Raw genomic sequence first — 19,484 nt, 5'->3', positions numbered from 1 at the left:
CAAGGAAAGCCCCGCGGCCTCCATATCAGATGGTCTGCTCCTGGGTGCATATGCTGCTCACATGAGGTTTGAATTCATCATGGTTCCTCTACACATAGACGGTTGTGGGGTTTCCTAAACAGGTGCGAGGTAGAAACAGTTTTATGGTCAAATAGATTTGGATAAACAGAGCAGACAGATTGCTTTACTGAAGGACTTTTCTGGGCCTTGAATGTGTATACACACATGTTGTAAACTGTCAGGACAGTGAGTGAAGTGGGCATCTGGCTCAGGAATATGTTCCTCAGTGTGTCCTTGGGGCATGCTACCCCAACGTTTGGCTCTACCTGCCTGTTATGGGTTTAATTGTGTCCCTCCCAGAAGACATAGGCTGGAGTCTTCCCCTTGCCCCCAGTACCTCAGAATATGACATTATTTTGCAATAAAGTCCTTATAGATGTGATTAGTTAAGATGAAGTCATACTGAGGAGGGTAAGCCCTAATCCATGATGACTGGGGCCCTTAATGAAGGGAGTTTTAGAACATAGACACATGCACACTGTAGGACAGTGCCTCGGGAAGCTGGAGTTATGTTGTCACAAGTCAAGGAACTACTGGAAGCTTGGAGGCACCCCTGGGGTAGATCTTTCCTGAGCACCTTCAGAGGGAGCATGGCTTGGCCCACACCTTAATCTCAGACTTCTAACCCCAGAACTGTGAGACAATATATTTTTGTTGTTTAAGTCACTCCGTTTGTGGTGCTTTGTTGTGGTAGCCCTAACAGTCTTTGCCATTCTAGACTTGAGGCTTCTTTTCAGGATGGGCTAGAACCACATCCCTAGCTCTAGAAGCTTCTAAGCCAAGCTACTCACTGATTTCTTCTGAATTGGGGGTTCCTTCTTTGTGTATGTTGTTTGTGGTACTTCCACTAAGGCCTGGCCTTTCTTATTGACCTGGAACAGTGGTTTCTAACTCTAGTTGTACAAAGGAATTATCTAGGAAGCTTAAAAAAGTACTAATGCCTAGACATTACCTAATTAATTAGAATCTCTGGGAGTAGGACTCAAGTATTTCCTCTGAAAGTTCTCTAGGTGATTCTAATGCACATGCAGGGTCAGGAGTTGTTGAAGAAAGCAAGGGCTATGCTGGCTAAGTGTGTTGGAGGGTGGGAGGCTGGGAGATAGAGGCACTGGCCACAATTCAGCAGGAGGTGGTGGATCTCCCGTTGAAGCCAAGGAGCTGGGTTCAAACCCTGGCTCTTCCCCTTACCTAGTGGCTCTATACTGTGGCTTACTCATTTATACAGTAGGGATTATAATGACTACCCAGTAGTCTGTGTAGGTTGCTACACAGTCTGTGTAGGTAGCGCCTCACCAGACTTAGTTCTCACAGTCTGGAGCCTGGGAAGTCTTAAAATCAAGGCGTCTGCACATTTGGTGTCTGCTGAGAGCCCCTTTCCTGGTTCCTCTTCTTGCTGTGTCCTCATGTGGTGGAGGGGCCAAGGGAACTGTCTGGGGTCCCTTTTCTAAGGGCATTAATCCCATTCATGTGGGCTCCACCCTCATGACTTGATCACCCCCCAAAACCCCCTATATCCAAATACCATCACACTGGGAATTAGGTTTCAACATAGGGATTCTGGGAGACATGGACATTTAGTCTGTAAATAAATGAGAGGGTTCAGTGAGATGCGCTGAGTCCAGAGTCAGGGTGTGGGAGATAAGCATTAAAGACTGTTGGTAAACCAATCAGGACACCTTGTGATCCTCTTCTCAGTGAGTCTCCCAGGGCAAGAACAGTCTCCCCCTGCAGCCTGTTGCCCTTCATCCAAACCTATTCCTTGATTACTCTTTCTTATTCCTCCCTCCCTCCCCAACCTCCTGCACACTCAGTCGGCTTCCAAAACAACGGAAATCTGCGTTCTTGGTGCGGATGCCCTCTTGTCAACAAATAAAAACATTGGTTAAGAGAGTATGTTTATTCCTTAAGGAAGTGGGCTCCAGGCCGAGGATGAGGTCACTGTAGCTCATCCCACTGTGGGGTGCAGTTACGGCTTTTCTAGGTGGTCATTCATAGCCAAGAGTGGGCGGCTAAAGCACCGCATCTGAAACACTGCCCTGGAAACCTCCAGAAGAGGAGGAGCCTTAGTCTTCAGTTAATAGGTAGCTCAGCCTCTTGTAAGAGACTTCTGGCTTCTGGCTCTGATTCAGAATTTAGCCTGGTCATGCCTGCCAAATCCAGATCTCCAGCAGCTGGACCTGGTGCGTGCAGTTTCAAGCTCTCCAGGCCATTCTGACGCAAGGGCAGAGTTGTCACCTCCGTATTCTCTACATCTGTGTGTATGTGTGCGTGCATTTTGTTAGGTGAAAACCTAAGCCCTCCTTCAGTGTTTCATTCAACACATATTTCATAGGTGTCAACGTGTGCTGCTGGGCTGACTTCTAGATGGAATATGCTGGAGAGCCAAACACTCACGCTCACCTGAAGCTTCTTTCCTAGTGGAGAATCCAGAACATAAACAAGCAAACAGTTATCTGAAATAATGTCGGGTTTTGAGGAGCACCAGTAAGAAAAGAATGTATGGGAAGCAAGGGGGGAAGGACAGGGCACTGTGGTGCTTAGGGATCAAGGCAGGCTTCTCCAAGGAGGCAACATTAGAACCTGAGTAAAGACAGGGAACAAGCCACAGGGGAATTTGGTGGTGGTGGTGGTGGGGAATGTTCCAGGCAGAGGAGCAGCCCTGTGCTTGGTGTGCTGGAGAACAGAGGGCCAGTATAGCTGGCCTGGAGAGGGGCAGGAAAAGAAGTGCAGAGATGGGTGGAGGCTAGACCATAGAGGCCGACGGGATATAAATATGGCTTGGAATGTTTTTTAAGTGTGATGTGATGCAAGGTTTTGGGCACGGCAGTGACGTGATCTGATCTGTGTCTTAAATGGATGATCCTGGAGAATGGACTCCGGTGGGCCAAGGATGCCTGAGTCCCAGTGAGGACAGCTAAGAGGTAGATTTTCAGGCACTGTCCAAGGAAGCTTACACATTTGCTGCTGGAAAAATATTAAACCAGTTCCTCGGCAGTGTTGGCTATATTTAGAACTTCCAAACAAAGTATAGAATATGTACTTTTTACCCTTCAAATAATTCTGTATATTTTTCAGTATGATATCTGCAGTGTTATTTCAACAAGACCGCAAGTTCAAATAATTTTGTGTTCATTTGCGTTCGTGTCTTTTTATGCATGTGCAATCCTTGATAGTTTTATTACAGATTACAGTAAAAGATGTAGTTTGTCAGGGTCAAATTTCTGAGGCAGGCTTTTGAGTAGATCTAGAATTTAGTGTTTTTCTGACAAATGAATTTTGTTTTCCTGCAATCTAATTATTTTCATCACTCTTGTTTATAAATATTGTATCTTTTCTAATGACTGGTGCTTTTTATTTGCATCTGTATCATTTCATTAATCTTTTTGAACATAAGTAATTATAATTTTTTTTCTTAAGATTTTTTTTTTATTTATTTGACAGAGAGAGATCACAAGTAGGCAGAGAGGCAGGCAGAGAGAGGGGAAGGGAAGCAGGCTCCCTGCCAAGCAGAGAGCCCGATGCAGGGCTCGATCCCAGAACCCTGAGATCATGACCTGAGCCGAAGGCAGTGGCTTAACCCACTGAGCCACCCAGGCGCCCCTGAACATAAGTAATTAAATGTGTGTTATGGACTAAATGGTCGTGTCCCTCCAAAATTCATATGTTGAAAGTTAATCCCCAGTGTGATGGTATTTTGAGGTTTGGGGCCTTTGGGAGGTGGTTACGTGGGAGGACTCTGCCCTCTTGAATGGGGTATGTGCTCTTAGAAGAAGAGTCCAGAGAGCTAGCTCACTTTTTTCTTTCTGCCATGTGCTGATGAAAAGGAGAAGTAGACAGTCTGCAGCCAGGAGGAGGGTCTCACTAGAAATCCAACCATGCTGGCAGCATGACCTTGGACTTCCAGTTTTCAGACTGTGAGAAATATATTTCTGTGGCTTATGTAAGCCACCCAGTCCGTGGTTCTTTGTTACAACAGGCCCAAATGTACTGAGACAGTGTGTACATTGGCATATGATTTGTATGCATTTGTTTTCAGTTTGTGTGACCAGAATAGGTATAGGCATTCCATGGATTCTCTAAGTAACGTGTTCTACACAAACCATAAGTAACATATAGAAGAACCCCCTGAAAATCCACCCCACCTATATATTTGAAAATTTACCAAAAACTGACATCATTTTATTTATTTATTTATTTGGAGAATTATTATTGACAGCAAATATTCCACATCTGTGATCCTCTCAGACGTTCTTTGAAACCATTCCATCAGCCTTGGCCAGTTGAAGAATGGAGTCCTCTGACTCACCCATCCTGCTAATGGCCCCACAGATACAGGTTTTAAATTGGCTGTTGAACCTGCCTGTCCCCTTGTCAGCCTCATCCATGTTCATCTGGATGGACACGTGGTCCTTGGCGATGATAATGTGGTTGCTGGCAGAGTATTTTTGCGGTATGTGGAGGTCCACAAATTTGCCAGCATTCTTCTGCATGTCCAGGACATACCTGCTCCCATTGCCAGGAGCATAGAAAGGAAGCGTTGCATTCCCCGGGCAGCCATAACCAACATCGTTAAAGTGTTGCCTAAAATAATCTTTGATTAGACACTTTTCTTGTCACACATTATAAGATAAAAATGGAAGGTAGTAGAAACATTGTACTTGGTAATAAAAGGAATAAATATGTAGAAAATAAAGATCAAAACTCAAATAAAAACTCTGAAACTGTAACAAAAAATACAAGCCATTGAAACTATGTAAGTAGACTCATTTGTGAAGTATTTCAGAATTTTTGTGTCAGATGCCCTGTAACATAAATGACAAGTAAAAATTCATGAACTTGCTGGGCAGATAGAATTGTAACCAAGTACGCAAAGTTGATACCCTTACCAATGGGACAAACCAACTGCATTACCTCTTGATATGAGGTCTGACACCACTCTTGTTACATTTCTGCCAAAAATCCATTACCAGCATCTCGCTGCAAAGAGACATTAGACAGACCCAAGTAGAGGGATATTCTACAAAATAACTTTTGTAGATTTAACCTTACTTTTCAAAAATGTCAAGGTCACACACACACACACACACACACACACAAAAGGAATGTCAAGGTCACACACACACACACACACACACACACAAAAGGACTGAAGAACTAAGTGATCCTCACTTAGCTGTTGGACTAGAGAAATAAACTCTGTTCTTTTATGATAAATCATTGTGACAGTTAGAGAAATTTGAATAAAGCCTATAGATTATATAATAGTATCGTATCAATTTGAACTTCCTGATTTTGATAATTGTGCTGTGATTATGTAAGTGAATGTTCTTGATTTCCAGAAATACACATTGAAGTATTTAAGGAAAAAAAGCGCATCACGTTTGCAACTTTCTCATAGATGGTACAGGAGGAGGAAGAGCTTATTTCCTCTATTCCTCCAGGTTCTCCAGCTTATGCCCTGCACATTAGACTGACAAAAGGTGGAATAATGAGAGAAAACCAGAAGTCTATTAACAAGTGCAGCATGCATATACACGGGAGAAACTCAGTAATGTGTAACTCAAAGGGGTGGTTGGAACTTTGGCTTATATAGCTTCTTAACAAAACAAACAATAAATTTCAGAGAAGTGATACAGACAAAAAGGGTTTTGGGCTTTCAAGAGTAGCACCTATGGGAAGGTGAATATGTAGGGCAACTACAGGAAGATGAGTGTTAATTTAGTGAGGCTTGTTTGTACAGGTGTATTTCCATGGCACCCCACCTTACATGATAAGATTGTCTTCTTTCTGGTTTGGGAAGCAGGGGACACCTTTATGGGGGAATTTATGTTCTTTTTTCAGGCAGATTGGCAGAGGACAGAAAGCTCATCCTGTGTCTGCTCTTTTAACATTTGCCTTCAGCTCACAATAATCCTTATGCTAGAGCAGCACATTTTGGGGGTGGCATACTCTGAACTCCTTCACTGTTCAGAAATATTACAAGAAAAAGAGATAAATCTACTGGAGTAAAATGTTAGCATAGGGGGATCTGGGCAAAGGGTATATTTCATGTTCCTATTGGAATTTTTTTAGTAAATCTTAATTTATTTCCAATTATGAACTCTAAGTTGAGTTTAGTTTATTTTCTGCCAAATTTCTCCCCCTACCCCCACCAAACTAGTGTTTTCTAAATGGTAGGAGGAAGACTTGTTTTTTTTTTGTTGTTATTTGTTGTGTGTTTTTTTTTTTTTTTAGATGTAAGGCAAGTGTTTCTTAGATTGCCTTTAATATTTTATCAACTAGCTAGAGACACTTCAAACATCATCTTGTATCAACAGAGCAATGTGAGTCTTGACATGCCAAGAGAGCCAGTTAGAATAAAGTGGACCAGTGGGAAGTATTTTTCTTATGCTTGATTCTTAAATAGCCTTAAATAGTCTTAAATTATTGAATGGAAAACGAACGTGTAATTTAAAATATTTAACTCCTACTGCTCATAAACCTGCAGCTTGGTCTCCTTGTTTTGAATGTGTTTTAAAAGAGGACATAAAAATTTACTAAGAAGTGATAAATTCATTGTAGAGGGGACTTCCTGAATAGTGAGAGTGGTTAAGTGCTGGAAACTTGTCAAAGATTTTGTCCACCCCTGTAGTCTAGAAAGAGGCAAGACTATTGGTTTTCTCATGCTCTATGTATAAGTTTACCTGGGTATTGGTCTGTAGATGGTTCAAGCTTTGACTCTTAAAAATGTTTGTAATCACATAAATTCCTATTTTTGTTAATCTCAGAGCCTACGTGGCATTGAGAATTCACCTGCTATTATTATAAATAACTTGGGGTTCCCTTGTGAATTGTCATTAAGAAGTAGTAGCTAGTTCCTGCCATTTAAATTTTAAGTGGTACAGAGTTGTGGATTACTGAGTACTTTTATACAGATGTTTGTCCACTTCATGAGGAAGAGTTTTGCCTCTTTCTATCTGCATTATCTACTGAACTTTGACAAAATGGAAATGCAAGCGTTTTAATCATTATACCTAATGATTATAATACCTTTAATCAGGTATACCTAATACCTATACATTACCTAGAGTAATGGTACTGTTTTTGAAAGAGCACTTCTTTTCTTGTTAGTACTGATCTAATGAATGGACAAAGATTGTGAAATTGGATGTTCTCTGGGGTCCTTCCTTACTCTAGAGCAGCTGTATAACTTTAAATAAGCTTCCACCAGCCCTCACTATTTATGAATTTCATATTTGTGAATTCACATACTTGTGAGTATTTATTTATAACTCTCCATCAGTGCTTACAGTGCTTCTGCAGTCATTCACAGATTGCAGACTGCAGCAAACTGAAAATTTTGAGCTGTCCAGTGAGCACATTGCCCACAAAGGTCTCCTAAGTGCAAAAGGTTGTGCTCTGCTTAAGAGAAAATGTGTGTGTTAGGTAAACTTGTCAGGCAGATGTTACAGTGCTCCTGTCATGAGTTCAATGCCAGTGAATCAGCAATAGATATTAAATAAGATGTCTTTAACAGAAATACACATAAAACAAAATCATGTATTGATTGGCTGACAAAAAATGTGGCCAGTGGCTCATAGGAACCTAGTCTTGTATTTTCCCCTAGGAGCAAAAATCAGCATTTGCTAAGTGTTCCCATTGACTTTAGAGAGCATGACTACTGCAACAAGAGAGAACGGACTCTTTACGTGATCTCTCTGAATTCCAGCTTCCTTATAGGTAGGGTGACCATGTATCTGACTCCTCATATAGCCCGGAATGAAGTGAGAATTTATCAAAGAGTGTGCTGGTTCATTGGGTCAAAGCAAGGACTGTCAAACAAACTGGGTCATATAGTTATCCTATTGTAGGTAGTATGGCGCTTATAATAGCTAATTTCAGTAGTATTCAGCAAAATATTGATGGACGATCTCCTACTTTCCAGGTAGAACATGAGGTAGGATAGAGCCTGACCCTTTGTAGGAAGACCTTAGTGGCTTAAAGGTAATGGACAAGGGAAGAATGAGGCAAGATAAGGGCCTGTTCAGGATTTTAGGAGCAATGGAAATCTATTGAGAGATCCTAAGGAAGGAAGTGAATGAAATTGGGAGTGGAGGGGGAGAAGCAAGTGAATGCAAGCGACCTGTCAGGAGGCTACTGCAGTAGTCCCAGCAGAAGTGATGGTGAAAGTGGAGGTGGAAGAAGACTGGGAGAGACTATCTGACCTATTTAGGAGGTCAGATCTGTTGGTCTCAATGATGAATATGAATGTATGGAATGAGAAAAAAAGAGCTATGGGGAGTGATTCTCAAGTTGTGTGAATAGAGGTCCCTTTTCTGAAAAGGAGCAATGTTGAAGGAGAAACTTCATGGTGAGCAGAGTGAAGAATTTAACAAGTTAGGTAAGTGTATTTACATAAAAGACCATTTATAAACTTTAGTCCCCCCCTTTTATTACTGGCAATAGCAATTTTTAAAATGATTTTTTTTTCTCCCCCTGTGTTTTTCTCTGTGGGTTTGTGCATATTGGCATTCAAATCTGGTTACTGTTCTTTCATTTTCCATAGCATTCTTTTGCACACATTAATTGCAAGCCAGTTAGTGCCCCATCTCTTCGGTTCTGCCACTATCCACAAAGGAGCAGTTTTCCTGGTTCAGGTTTTAGATCTGCTTCAGGTTGCCCAGGAGAGACAGAACCGGGGGCTGCACCTGGTATCTGGTCCAGGTGCCTACACAGGCCACCAGGGGCACTCTGATATTGACCTTCCAAGGATGTGGCTCTTCAGTGAGGACCTCCAGTGCCCTCCAGTGCAGGACCCCCAGGCCAGCATGACTGGTTTTGTGGGAGTTTTCTCCAGATCCTCCCTTTGAACTTGGGTTAGACTTCTGACTTCTTCTGTCTTTGGGATTTGTTGGGAGGGAAACGTTCCTCTCCCCACTTAGTTTCAAAAGGCCTGGGTCCTTCTATTTGACTGACAATAGATTAACTGGCAAAAGGGAAGGTATTTATTTACCTGTGCTCACAGAAGTACTCAATATTGGGTAACTTGCTGAAGTAAAGGTTTAGGTACCAACTAATAAAAAAGATGTTTAGAGCATCAGTGGGAAAGTATAGAAAGTTCTGTTGGGCTTTTTGATGCTAATGAATAGCTGAATTCCCACTTCCTGGTGCTAAGGGTTAGTCTTCTCCCTCTGGTCAGAGAAGCGGGTGGGGGTGGGGGAGGAGTCCATGTCAGTGGAGGATGGATTTGCTGGAGTGTCTGCTTAAGTTTAGATAATTGTCTTTCTGTGGCTGTTGATTGTTCTGATGTTTTCAGTTTAAAGTAATTTTATACCACTTTGGTGGACTGTGAATTAATCCCTTCACACTCCAGGTTTCCTTTTCTGTCAGGACAAACCCAGCCCATCAGGGTCTAATTAAATCGAATGTCCTAAGAGAGGGATTCTGGATCCCTTTTTTCCGTGGGTAGAGGAGAGGCCCTCTATCCTTATGCAAATATATATGCACCTTCTGGTCATTGATCCACTCTGCCTATCCCGGAGTATTGGAAGGGGAAACCCTGCTCAGGTCAGGAAAGGTCACTCCTCCTCCTCCCAAGCACCGGTTCACCCTTCATTTGCATGACTGTGAGAGGCCGCTCTGACTCACCCCCAGACGAAGATCCACTTCTAGTGCTTTATCTTTGTCCACCAAAGGCCAGAGGCTTGGTCTGGCAGTTTCCCTTTTTTGAAACTTGTAAGACCCGCCACATCCTGTGGATACAGAGATTTTTTAACTAATGGGTAAGTAAGAGATGCTGTGAATTAACAAGTTCACAGATTTCTTGCAACTTTTTGATCTTGGATAAATGAAAAATGCTTAAAAAACAGTGAACATGAGGTCAGGGCTTTGATCAGAGGTGTCATCCTAAACCTTTGCTAACTTGCTAACGGGTTCAGCCCTTCCCTCTTGAGCTGCGTGAATCCGCTCTTTGGTTAGGAAACATTTGATAATGTTTATGGGTTCCTAAACACAGGAAGGCTTCTCTTTTTCAGTTAACGAGTTTTTGTGTGTGTGTGTGTGTGTGTGTGTTTTTGTTTGTTTGTTTTTGTTTTTGTTTTTTTTTAGCCGAGAAAGGAGTAACCTGTTAAGATGTGATTGTGTGTGCTTTTGCGTACTGCTTTGCTTCCAAGGAGAGGCGATAATCAGGGAGACAAGAACAAAGAACCAAAAATTACTTAGTAGAAGTTCTAGGTTTTTTTAAAAAAAATGATTAATGTTCCCTTTATCTGGCAAGTGGTAAGGATGCCTCAGATATAGTATACTCAGCTTTTTGCAAGACTTCCAAAAATGTATTAATAAGTTCTTGGACAACATGAAGAAATGGGAGCCGGCTGCTGATACTCTCACTCAGACACAAATACACGCAGACACAAATGGTTGCATAACATCACATTTTCTGCCCCCACCTCCTCTTGCCTTCCTGGGCTTCTTGGGTGTCCAACGTGCTGGCCTTTAGCCAGGACTCACTGGTGTACTGGTCATGGCCTGCGTCCCTTATGCTTGGTCATTGTGGACCCGGTGGTGGTGTTAAATATTTTAAATGTGATCTCAGGGTATAATAAACTAGAGCTCTTGGGAAAAGCTGGGCAAAACTGGACTAGAGCCAGATTAGCTCCTTGGGAACTTCACCCATGGTGCTCACACCCCATATATAATTAAAATGAAAATCATAAAGTAAGTGTTAGGAAATCCAACACAATGCACATTTTCTCTTGATGATGACCTTGTGTTTTTTAGAACTATTGAGTAAAAATGTTTTATTTTCTCCTGGATTGGATGCTCTTGATTTGTTAGTGCCTTAAACATGAGGCTTGGTTGGACTCCGGAGTGGGTCTCCTAAAGCAGCAAGGCAAGGAGAGAACTGGGAATCATGGATTGATTCTGTTTACGTTTTGAGCTTCTATCAGTAGTTGTCTTGGCTTAAAGCGAGTGAAAATTGTTTGCATAGCCATTAAGCGTTTATGATAACGTGTGGAGTTGTTTAAAAGAAAAGCACTGCTTAAATTAAAATAGCACCACGACCAAATAAGCCTTAGACGTCTTGGAATGGAAAGATGAAGCATCATACTCCACAGAGGGATTTACCACAAAACTCTAAATGTATTAAACGACCACTTTTGCATATTGGTTTAGTTAGATTGTTTGCTTTTGGCTTTGGGGTAAGTAAGTGTGCCCCTGCCCAGGACAGACCTCCCCCCCCGCCCCAGCGTCATCTTCATTTTATAGCTGATTCTCTTGCTGTGATGTGAGGTGCTGTCTTGCAAAGCCCACGATGTGGTGGGATTCTGGGTGAGGACCTTTCAGGCCGTCTTTCCCTTCAATGTCACGACACATGGTGACTACTCAGCGCCCAGAGTGAGGTCAGAAGGAGAGAGGGGGCTGTTCTTTTACAGGCCTCAGCCACCAGGGCTGGCTGTGGCTGTATTTGCTATCATCAAGAGCCTGTCTGACCGGGGAGATGAGGTCTCGTGATTGCCGCTCTCTTCCGTTCGATGCCAGGTTGGAAAAAGGAAGATAATTATGAAAAAGGAGCGCTGGGGAGAGGTGCCAACTGCCAGATCCCTTGACGAGTGAAGGATGTATCTAGAAACACAGCTGAAAACACCCATTAAATATGTAAACTAGACTGAAGCAATTGGCAGAAAGGAGAGTGGCCATTATTTATTGAATTACTGCATTTTGATTGGTTTGGAATTTACTTCTATATGTTTCAGTTAGCCCTGGGGAGGACAGAAAAGTTTATTAGTTCGACTGAAAGTTATAAAAAGTGTTATTAAGTGGCTATAATTTCAAAAATGAGATGTGTAGGTTAGGGGTGGATAAAAAGAGGTTATCTTTGGAAGATTCTATTTTGGACCTTCCTGGCTTTGTGATTTGGACGTAACGGTGATGGCATATTGAACATTTATTATGTGCCCATGTCTCGTGGAAGCGTTAGGCGTCATGTAATCATCACAGCCAACCTGTGAGGGAGCAGTACCACCCACATTTCACAGAGGAGACACTGAAGATTACGGGATTTGCCCAGAGACACCCTGCTGCTTAGTGACAGAGTCGTTAGTGATCGTGAGCTCAGAGATTACAGCCTTAATCACAGGATGCCGTGTTTGTTGTCTCAGTCACTGTTCTTATTAGCTTCCTTATTTTTAAAATGCGGGGACAGGACTAAATTATTTATAATAAATCAGTGAGTTTTAGAACTAGAAGCTCATTGCTTTAAAAAAAAAAAAAATCAAAAAACTGAGCAGAGGCAGTGTTCATCCTATCCTCACTGCAAAAGGTCAAGATAATGACTAAGTGGTAATACTAGCAAGTATCTGTAGCAAATGAAGTCATTTCAGGGTTTTCGTTCTGACAATTATTTTTATTAGTGTTAGTAAGGGGGACATGGCAAGCAGGTATTTTTGAACCTCTATCTCCGTTGCGTTCCCATTTCTCTCTGTATCAATCTCCGCCCCACCAAGCCCGTCATCCTCTGGAGTTGCTAACAAATCATGTGACAAGCCATCAGCTCACCCAGGGAGTGATGAGTAAACGCAGAGGGGTGGCTGAGAGAGGGGAATTTCAGGGGAGGGAAAATTCAGGGGAGGAATAAGAAACACGCCAGTGATGAAGAGAACCAGGCAGAGACTGCATTTATTCTGTGCTTTTCAAATGAGAAGGCTCTTTAACTCTACCTCGTTAGAAAACAGGCTCCTTCCTTCTTTGGAAGAGAAAAGATTGCTTCTCCAGCAGACCATAGGTTCTTCTGCCTCATGCAGTTTGTCGAGACGTCCTTCAAATACATACAAGAAAGTTCAGAGATACTTCCATTATTTATTAGTAGAGGAATGTCTCCTTCTTTTGCAACTGGTGTTTCACGTCAGAGGACTTTCTAGGTAAATAAATACCGACACTCAACAGTTTTATTTTAATAAAGTCTGATAGAATTTTACATTTTTGTTAAGTATGCCATCTAGGCAAATGGGGATCTATAATAGATATGCGTTGTTTAGTGAAGAATAGTAAAGTATTAATACACACCCACCACCCAGCTTGAGATACACAATGTTACCAGGAACTTTGAGGCCCTGATCCATTGCTCCTCCTTCATCTTTGTAACCTTTGTCCTGAATATTTCATTCACGATTTTTAAAAAAATTTTTTTTAGGGTTATATAAATATAGACAATATATTTTGGAACTTTCTAAAAATGGAATGATCTGGATGCACTCTGCTGTGACTTGCTCAACGTTGGTTAACATTCTCTTTCTGAGATTGACCCCTATGGATACATGTAGCCATAGTTCCTTTTCACTCTTTGTAGTGTATTCCATCTTTTGAATATGCCACAGTTTTTCTCAGACATTTGAGTTGTTTCTTGCTGTGAGGATGATGCTACAAGTATTTTCGTACACCTCTCCTAGTGCAGAGGAGTAAGAGTTTCTCTAGGATGTGTACCTAGGAGAGGAACAGCTGTGATGTAGGGCGTTTACACACCTACCCTCTCCTAGGCAATGTTACCATGTCCCCAAAGGAGTTGTGCCAAATTAAGTTCTCCCCAGGAGCACATGAAATTCTCGTTGATCCACATACTTTCAACACTTGGTATTGTCAGGTTGTATAAATTTTCTAGTCTCAAGGTTTATAAAAAGGTGTCACATTGGCGTTTCTCTGAAGTTTCCTAATTACCCGTGAGGTTGACCGTTTTTTCATAGGTTTATCAAACTTCATGTTTTCTCTTTCATGAAATGCCAACGTGCATTTTGGTTGCTTATCCTTTTTATATTATCATTATTATTGTTATTATTATTATAGATTGTATGTTTAAAAGTTTGCTCTTTCTGATTCTTTATTGCTGGTGTATGGCAATGAAAATAACATATATATTGATCTTCTGTTAAACTTTGACAAACTATCTTATTAATACTAATAGAGTTTCTGGTAGATAATTATATCCTTGAATAATGACAAATTTGCTTTCCCTCCTCAATCCTTATTTATTTATTTGACAGAGAGAGAGAGAGAGAATGAGCAGGAGCAGGGGGAAGAAGGAGAAGCAGGCTCCTCACTGAGCAGAAAGCCTAATGTGGGGCTTGATCCTGGTATCATGACCTGAGCCGCAGGCAGATGCTCAACTGACTGAGCCACCCAGACGCCCCATCCTCCTCAATGCTTATGTTTGTTTTTCTTGTCTTATTGTGTAGGCTGGGACCTCCAGCACAATATTTAATAGAGAGGTTGTGTATTTGACCTCCTTGCTTTGTTTTCAACTTTAAAAGGAATGTTCAGTGGTTCATCATTGAGAATAATGATTGTTATAGGCTTTTTAGACATCCTTTGGGAAGGAAGTTTCCCTCTATTCCCAATTTTTCTACTTTTCTAAAAGGCTTTAAGAAATTGTGATTGGCCTGTATTTTAGTGATTCTGATGTTCTGTTTAGCCGTGACAGAAGGGAGTTAGATTTATTATCAGTGATTGATGATGATGCCTGCAGTGGAGGTTAGTGTAGGGGAGAAGATAGTGAGAAATAGTATATGGTTGCTATAGTTTATTTCTGCTTGTTTTATATGCTGTAAAATAATTTCTTGCAAATTACGGCATTTTTAAAAAAGATTTTATTTATTTATTTGACAGACAGAGAGAGATTACAAGTAGGCAGAGAGGCAGGCAGAGAGAGAGGGGGAAGCAGGCTCCCCGCAGAGCAAAAAGCCCAATGCAGGGCTCTATCCCAGGACCCTGAGATCATGACCTGAGCTGAAGACAGAGGCCAACCCACTGGGCCACCCAAGTGCCCCAAATTACTGCATTTTGACTATTATTTCTAGCGTTTTGTTTTTATTTTTGTTTAGCGTGTTCTAAGTCCATGACTGTGACTGAAACTTGAGTCCAGTATGCACCAATTTTTCTATTACAGTCTGGTGATACTTAATTTGTACCATGCTTAAGTAACCAGTTCTTTCCTCTGTAGGCTTCCCTAGGTTCTCCAGGTCACACACTTACTAAGTTGAACCTGTTACCTGTTATTTTTCACTGTCCTTTGAGGAATTTCCTTAAAGTTCTTTAAAGAAATAAATGGCTTGCCCCAGATCTAATCACTTTATTTATCTATTGGTTACTCATTCACCAGATACGTATTGAGAGCCTCCTATGTGACTAGAGGTATAATGGTGAGGAGGGCAGCATCCCTGCCTCATAGTTTACACTCTAGACTGAAATTAGGACAAGAAACAAATAGGTGAGTGTGTAATATGGTGCAAGGCAGTGAGAAGTGGGGAGTAAAGGAGGGTGAGTGACAAAGGGAGGAAGAGCGTGATTGGGAATGTATGTGTGCTGGTGTGTGTGGCAATTTTACTGGCATTAGGTTATGTAGGTTATGTAGAGAAGGCTTCTGTGCGGAGCTGGCATTTGGGTGAGTCCTGAATAAGGAGAGCAAGCAGCTGGGGGACGTTGTGGGAACAGTGGGTGAAAAGCATGGTATTTCTGAGGCTCTTCAAGAAGTCCCATGTGGCCGGAAGCACGTGATCCAGGAAGAGCAGAGTAGGAGATGGGGACAGGGAGAAGCAGAGGCCAGAAAATGTTCGGCTTCTAAAAACTCCTTATCAGAGAGATTTTGCTTTCATATTCTTACTGATGTAATGAAACGATATAGTTGTATTTTAGTAGCATCTGATATCTTTTTGTTCTTTTATTCTTTCAGTGATTTCTTTAGCCTGTTGTCTGGTTGCTGAGATTAGAATGGAAAGGCCTTGTGAGCAGCAAACTGGGTTTCCTTCACTCTTGTGTGTCAGGATCTCCAGCTCCACAACTGTGGGAAGGGAGACCTTAATATTAATATTAATAATATAATAATTTTACATATTATATTCTATATTTTATGTATAGATTAGAGGTATATATATTTCATATTATATATAATTGATATAATTAATAATATTATTAATATTAATACTCATATTGTTAATATTTGTGAAATGAGCAAAGAATCTCTCTTTCCCCTTGGAGGAGTTTGGAGAATGCTGTTGCTTCATTGGGGCTCATGCTTTCCATCAGGTTGGGAGATGTTATTCTGTAGACTCTAAAGGAATGAACCTTGGAAAGAGCATGAATAAACTGCATGTCTTTCTAGCCTTGAGTTGCTCTATGGATGAAACTCTTCAGTGTGAGGTAGGAAATTCTGTCCGACTTCCTCTCTTCAGATAGGAACATACAACTTAGATAAGTGCAGTTGATTCGTACACAATCCCGTAACTTTGTCCCCTAACTTCAGCTACCATTTTGAGCCTTAGGTGTTAGGTTATTGGAATGAATCTGACTGTGAGCTGGGTCTTAACTTCTGTGCCTCAGTAATCTATCTGTAAAATGAGATTATGTGACAGGATTTGCTGACCTACCTCAGACATTCTGTGTGTGATGACATGAGAGGGATGTTGGAAATTTGGTTTGTCTGTTTTAATATGTAATAAGTAGTTAATGCTAAAGTCTGGTAGACAATCGTTATTAATAATAATGTTTCTTGTTGTCACATGCAACATAATTTAACTTTGAAGGAGAAAAACAAACTGGATTTTCCATTCCTAAAGGATGTGACTATAATTTCTTTCTTTCTCTTATAGAAGAATGGCACAGTTATGAGAATTGAGGCGCAAAAATAAGGAAACTTCCTAAATTTTCCTTCTAATCTTCTAGTCCCTTTGATTATGATGGGGTTTTCTACTGAGAATTCAGAATCAATTTCTGGGTCACTTTGATTCTTTGGAAACCTCATTGGTAGAGAGGACCTTGTCAGTGCTGAACAGAAGTGAAACCTTAGTTCAATGATTCATTTATCAGATGTTTTCTTATCATTGTAGTGGTTGTAATCTTTAGTAGGTTATACAATGAATATTAACTCTTTCTTTATACTTTTGTACTTATGAAGCTTGAAGTCATTGCACATATTTGGTATGATGACAGCATGGAAAAGAGAGTAGTGTTCATGGTGATACTTTCTGTGTCCCTGTATGCCTAGAAAAAGGTAAGTGATGAGGTGAAATAATTATAAGCAACTGAGACAAAAGTCCACTATTGAGGAAAAGAATTTTCAGACTGTCTGCATTGATTAACTAGTTGGTTAGCTCTTCAGCTCTCCACTTTACCTCAGAAGCCACATTTTCTCCTGTGTCTTCACACTGGGTTTGAACTTTTGTAATCACTGAGATCAAACTTTTGGTCATAAGAAATAATGACTGAGATGAGTAGTTTGTGTTTGAGAATTGGCGCTTTGGTGGTTCTGCAGTAGGTGATAGTTTCCTCTTCTGCTTCTTCTAATGAGAGCTTCTTCAGGGACCAGTACTGAGCAGATCTCCTGCTGCCCTTTATGTCCTGCGGCTGCTTTGGTGTTGGCCAGCGCTAACTAGCAGGAGCCTGGATACCATCTCTTTCCTGTTGAGCTCTGAAGCTCCTGGCTTCACTCCTCCTCGCCACATTTCTACATGATCCCCTGCTGCAAGCTTGGGAATTGATTCACAGAAGCAACTTCTTTCATTTCCAGGTGCTCATTTGAAGGACTCTTCACTCTGTGAAGTTTCACAGCCTTTGATTACCGTAGGACTTTAGGATCACATCAGAGAATTTAAAACACAAAGTGAAAATGTGGCCTGATATTAGAAGTTATTTCAAGCGAAGTGGATGTGTTTTTCCAATCCATGGGAGGAGACAGGAAAACTACTATTGCTTTCCCATTCCATGCAGGCTCAGATGTAAACCTGTGCGGGCAAAGAGCTTTTTTTTTCTGCGGTAAAAGCTAAAAACGTACCCATATTTCTCACTTTTCAAGTTATGACAGTCTTTCACAGCTGTCAATGATAAAGATGTTTTGGATACCATCCAGAAATAATCTCTAACAAGTTGCAGTGCTAGACATATGAGAATTTGTAGAAACTTTCCGAGCTTTCTCAAGAAGGTACTTCTGACTGATCTTCAGTAGGAATCACTTTTTGAAAAAAAAATTTTTTTTTTAAATCCATGGTAATAGGAAAGGGAGTATCCTGAGCTGTCTTGCTGCTGAAGGACAGGATGTGTCTACAAAAGCACTCTACTTTGCTCCCCTTCCTCAAACAACACTTAGAGAACTTTAAGATGGTGAAACAACAAGACAAATTTGCCTTGACTAGAATTTTTCCTTATCTTAATTACTAGAATTAAGAATTCTGGAAAAAGGGGAGCCTGGGTGGCTCAGTGGGTTAAGCCGCTGCCTTCAGCTCAGGTCATGATCTCAGGGTCCTGGGATCGAGCCCTGCATCGGGCTCTCTGCTCAGCAGGGAGCCTGCTTCCCTCTCTCTCTCTCTGCCTGCCTCTCTGCCTACTTGTGATCTCTGTCTGTCAAATAAATAAATAAAATCTTAAAAAAAAAAAAAAAGAGAATTCTGGAAAAAAAAACACCATAGCAGCAATAAAGACCAGAATTAAAGCACTAAAATATGCCTTATAGAACTCATGTGTTATCTTTCCTGTATACTAAAGCTTTTTAAGACAAACGTGAAAAGAGAGTCTCTTTCTCCAATTGGGCTAACATTTAGTTGAAAGCACAAATGGTCAAGTGTGAGTAGACCTCTTCAGGAGATTCCTAACTTAAGTGTAAGTATGTTTCAACATTCTAGATTTTTGTCTGAAACTTGGAACACTTTTAGTCATGGGTTCGGTACTATATTTGGCAGAATCAATGTTAGACACAGCCATATGATGGTCCCCTGAGTATCTCTAAGTTCTCGTTTTGTATTAATAAAGACACAGATAAAGACTGTTTGGAGAATTTGATCCCAAAGGAAAAATGTATTGAGCTTTCTAGTTTGGCATCCTTTGACACCATAGTGGCCCTGAGATGGGAATGTATGGGGGCATTCTCTGGCCATCTGTGGGGAAGAGACTCTTTCATATCTGAGAGATTATGGCTTACGGCATGGTTTTAGAGCTGAATTAAGTGAGGGATTCTTGAGGGATCGGAGTTAAATACAGAAGCACTGATGGGAGTGGGTGGTGATGGTCATGAAGTCATTAGAGTCCTCCCAGGGTACAGTTTTTCAGAGAACCCTTCCCGGGCCTCTTTGGTTTCCTTCTCGCTCTGTTTAATTCCTTTCCCCAGTCCCCAAGCACTGGAGATAACTTCTTTCTCTTTATACTTTTGCCAGTGTTTAGATCTTATGGTAGTCTGAATCCTGAAAACTTAATCTTATCATTTCTTGAGATTTTTCAAGAGTTATTTTTCCCCTTCTAGTAAGAAATGAAAGGTAGTAAGTAAAAGGAGTAGTAAATGTGCTTTAGAGTAACTTCAAGTAGCTGGGGCAGAAAGGAAAAATGGAGAGGAGGGGAGACTAAGTTCCATGGTAGGAATTTGGTGAGCTAGAGCAGCCAAAAGAGGGTTGGAGATTGGGATGGGGGGGTAC

The 19,484-nt window shown here is 41.2% G+C and overlaps 2 protein-coding genes across 10 annotated transcripts in view; one reads left to right on the top strand and one right to left on the bottom strand.

Annotated features, from left to right (window-relative positions):
* Positions 1 to 19,484, top strand: part of ELMO1 (engulfment and cell motility 1) — a 520,745-nt gene that overhangs the window by 60,328 nt on the left and 440,933 nt on the right. The window lies entirely within an intron of this gene.
* On the bottom strand, positions 4,302 to 4,565 carry LOC123394800 (40S ribosomal protein S21-like). The gene has a single exon (XM_045089496.1). It carries the CDS (start codon positions 4,548 to 4,550, stop codon positions 4,302 to 4,304), a length of 249 nt encoding a protein of 82 aa, XP_044945431.1. The 5' UTR covers positions 4,551 to 4,565.

The sequence above is a fragment of the Mustela putorius genome, unplaced genomic scaffold (assembly GCF_011764305.1).
Source record: "Mustela putorius furo isolate JIRA1106 unplaced genomic scaffold, ASM1176430v1.1 tig00003845_pilon_pilon_pilon, whole genome shotgun sequence".
In the NCBI taxonomy this organism is placed as follows: Eukaryota; Metazoa; Chordata; class Mammalia; order Carnivora; family Mustelidae; genus Mustela; species Mustela putorius.
The sequence above is the reverse complement of the archived record's forward strand: the minus strand, read 5'-3'. Positions and strand labels throughout refer to the sequence as shown.

Coding starts and splice junctions, on each gene's coding strand:
- LOC123394800 (XM_045089496.1), bottom strand. CDS start 4,550: ATGCAGAAGAATGCTGGCAAATTTGTGGACCTCCACATACCGCAAAAA.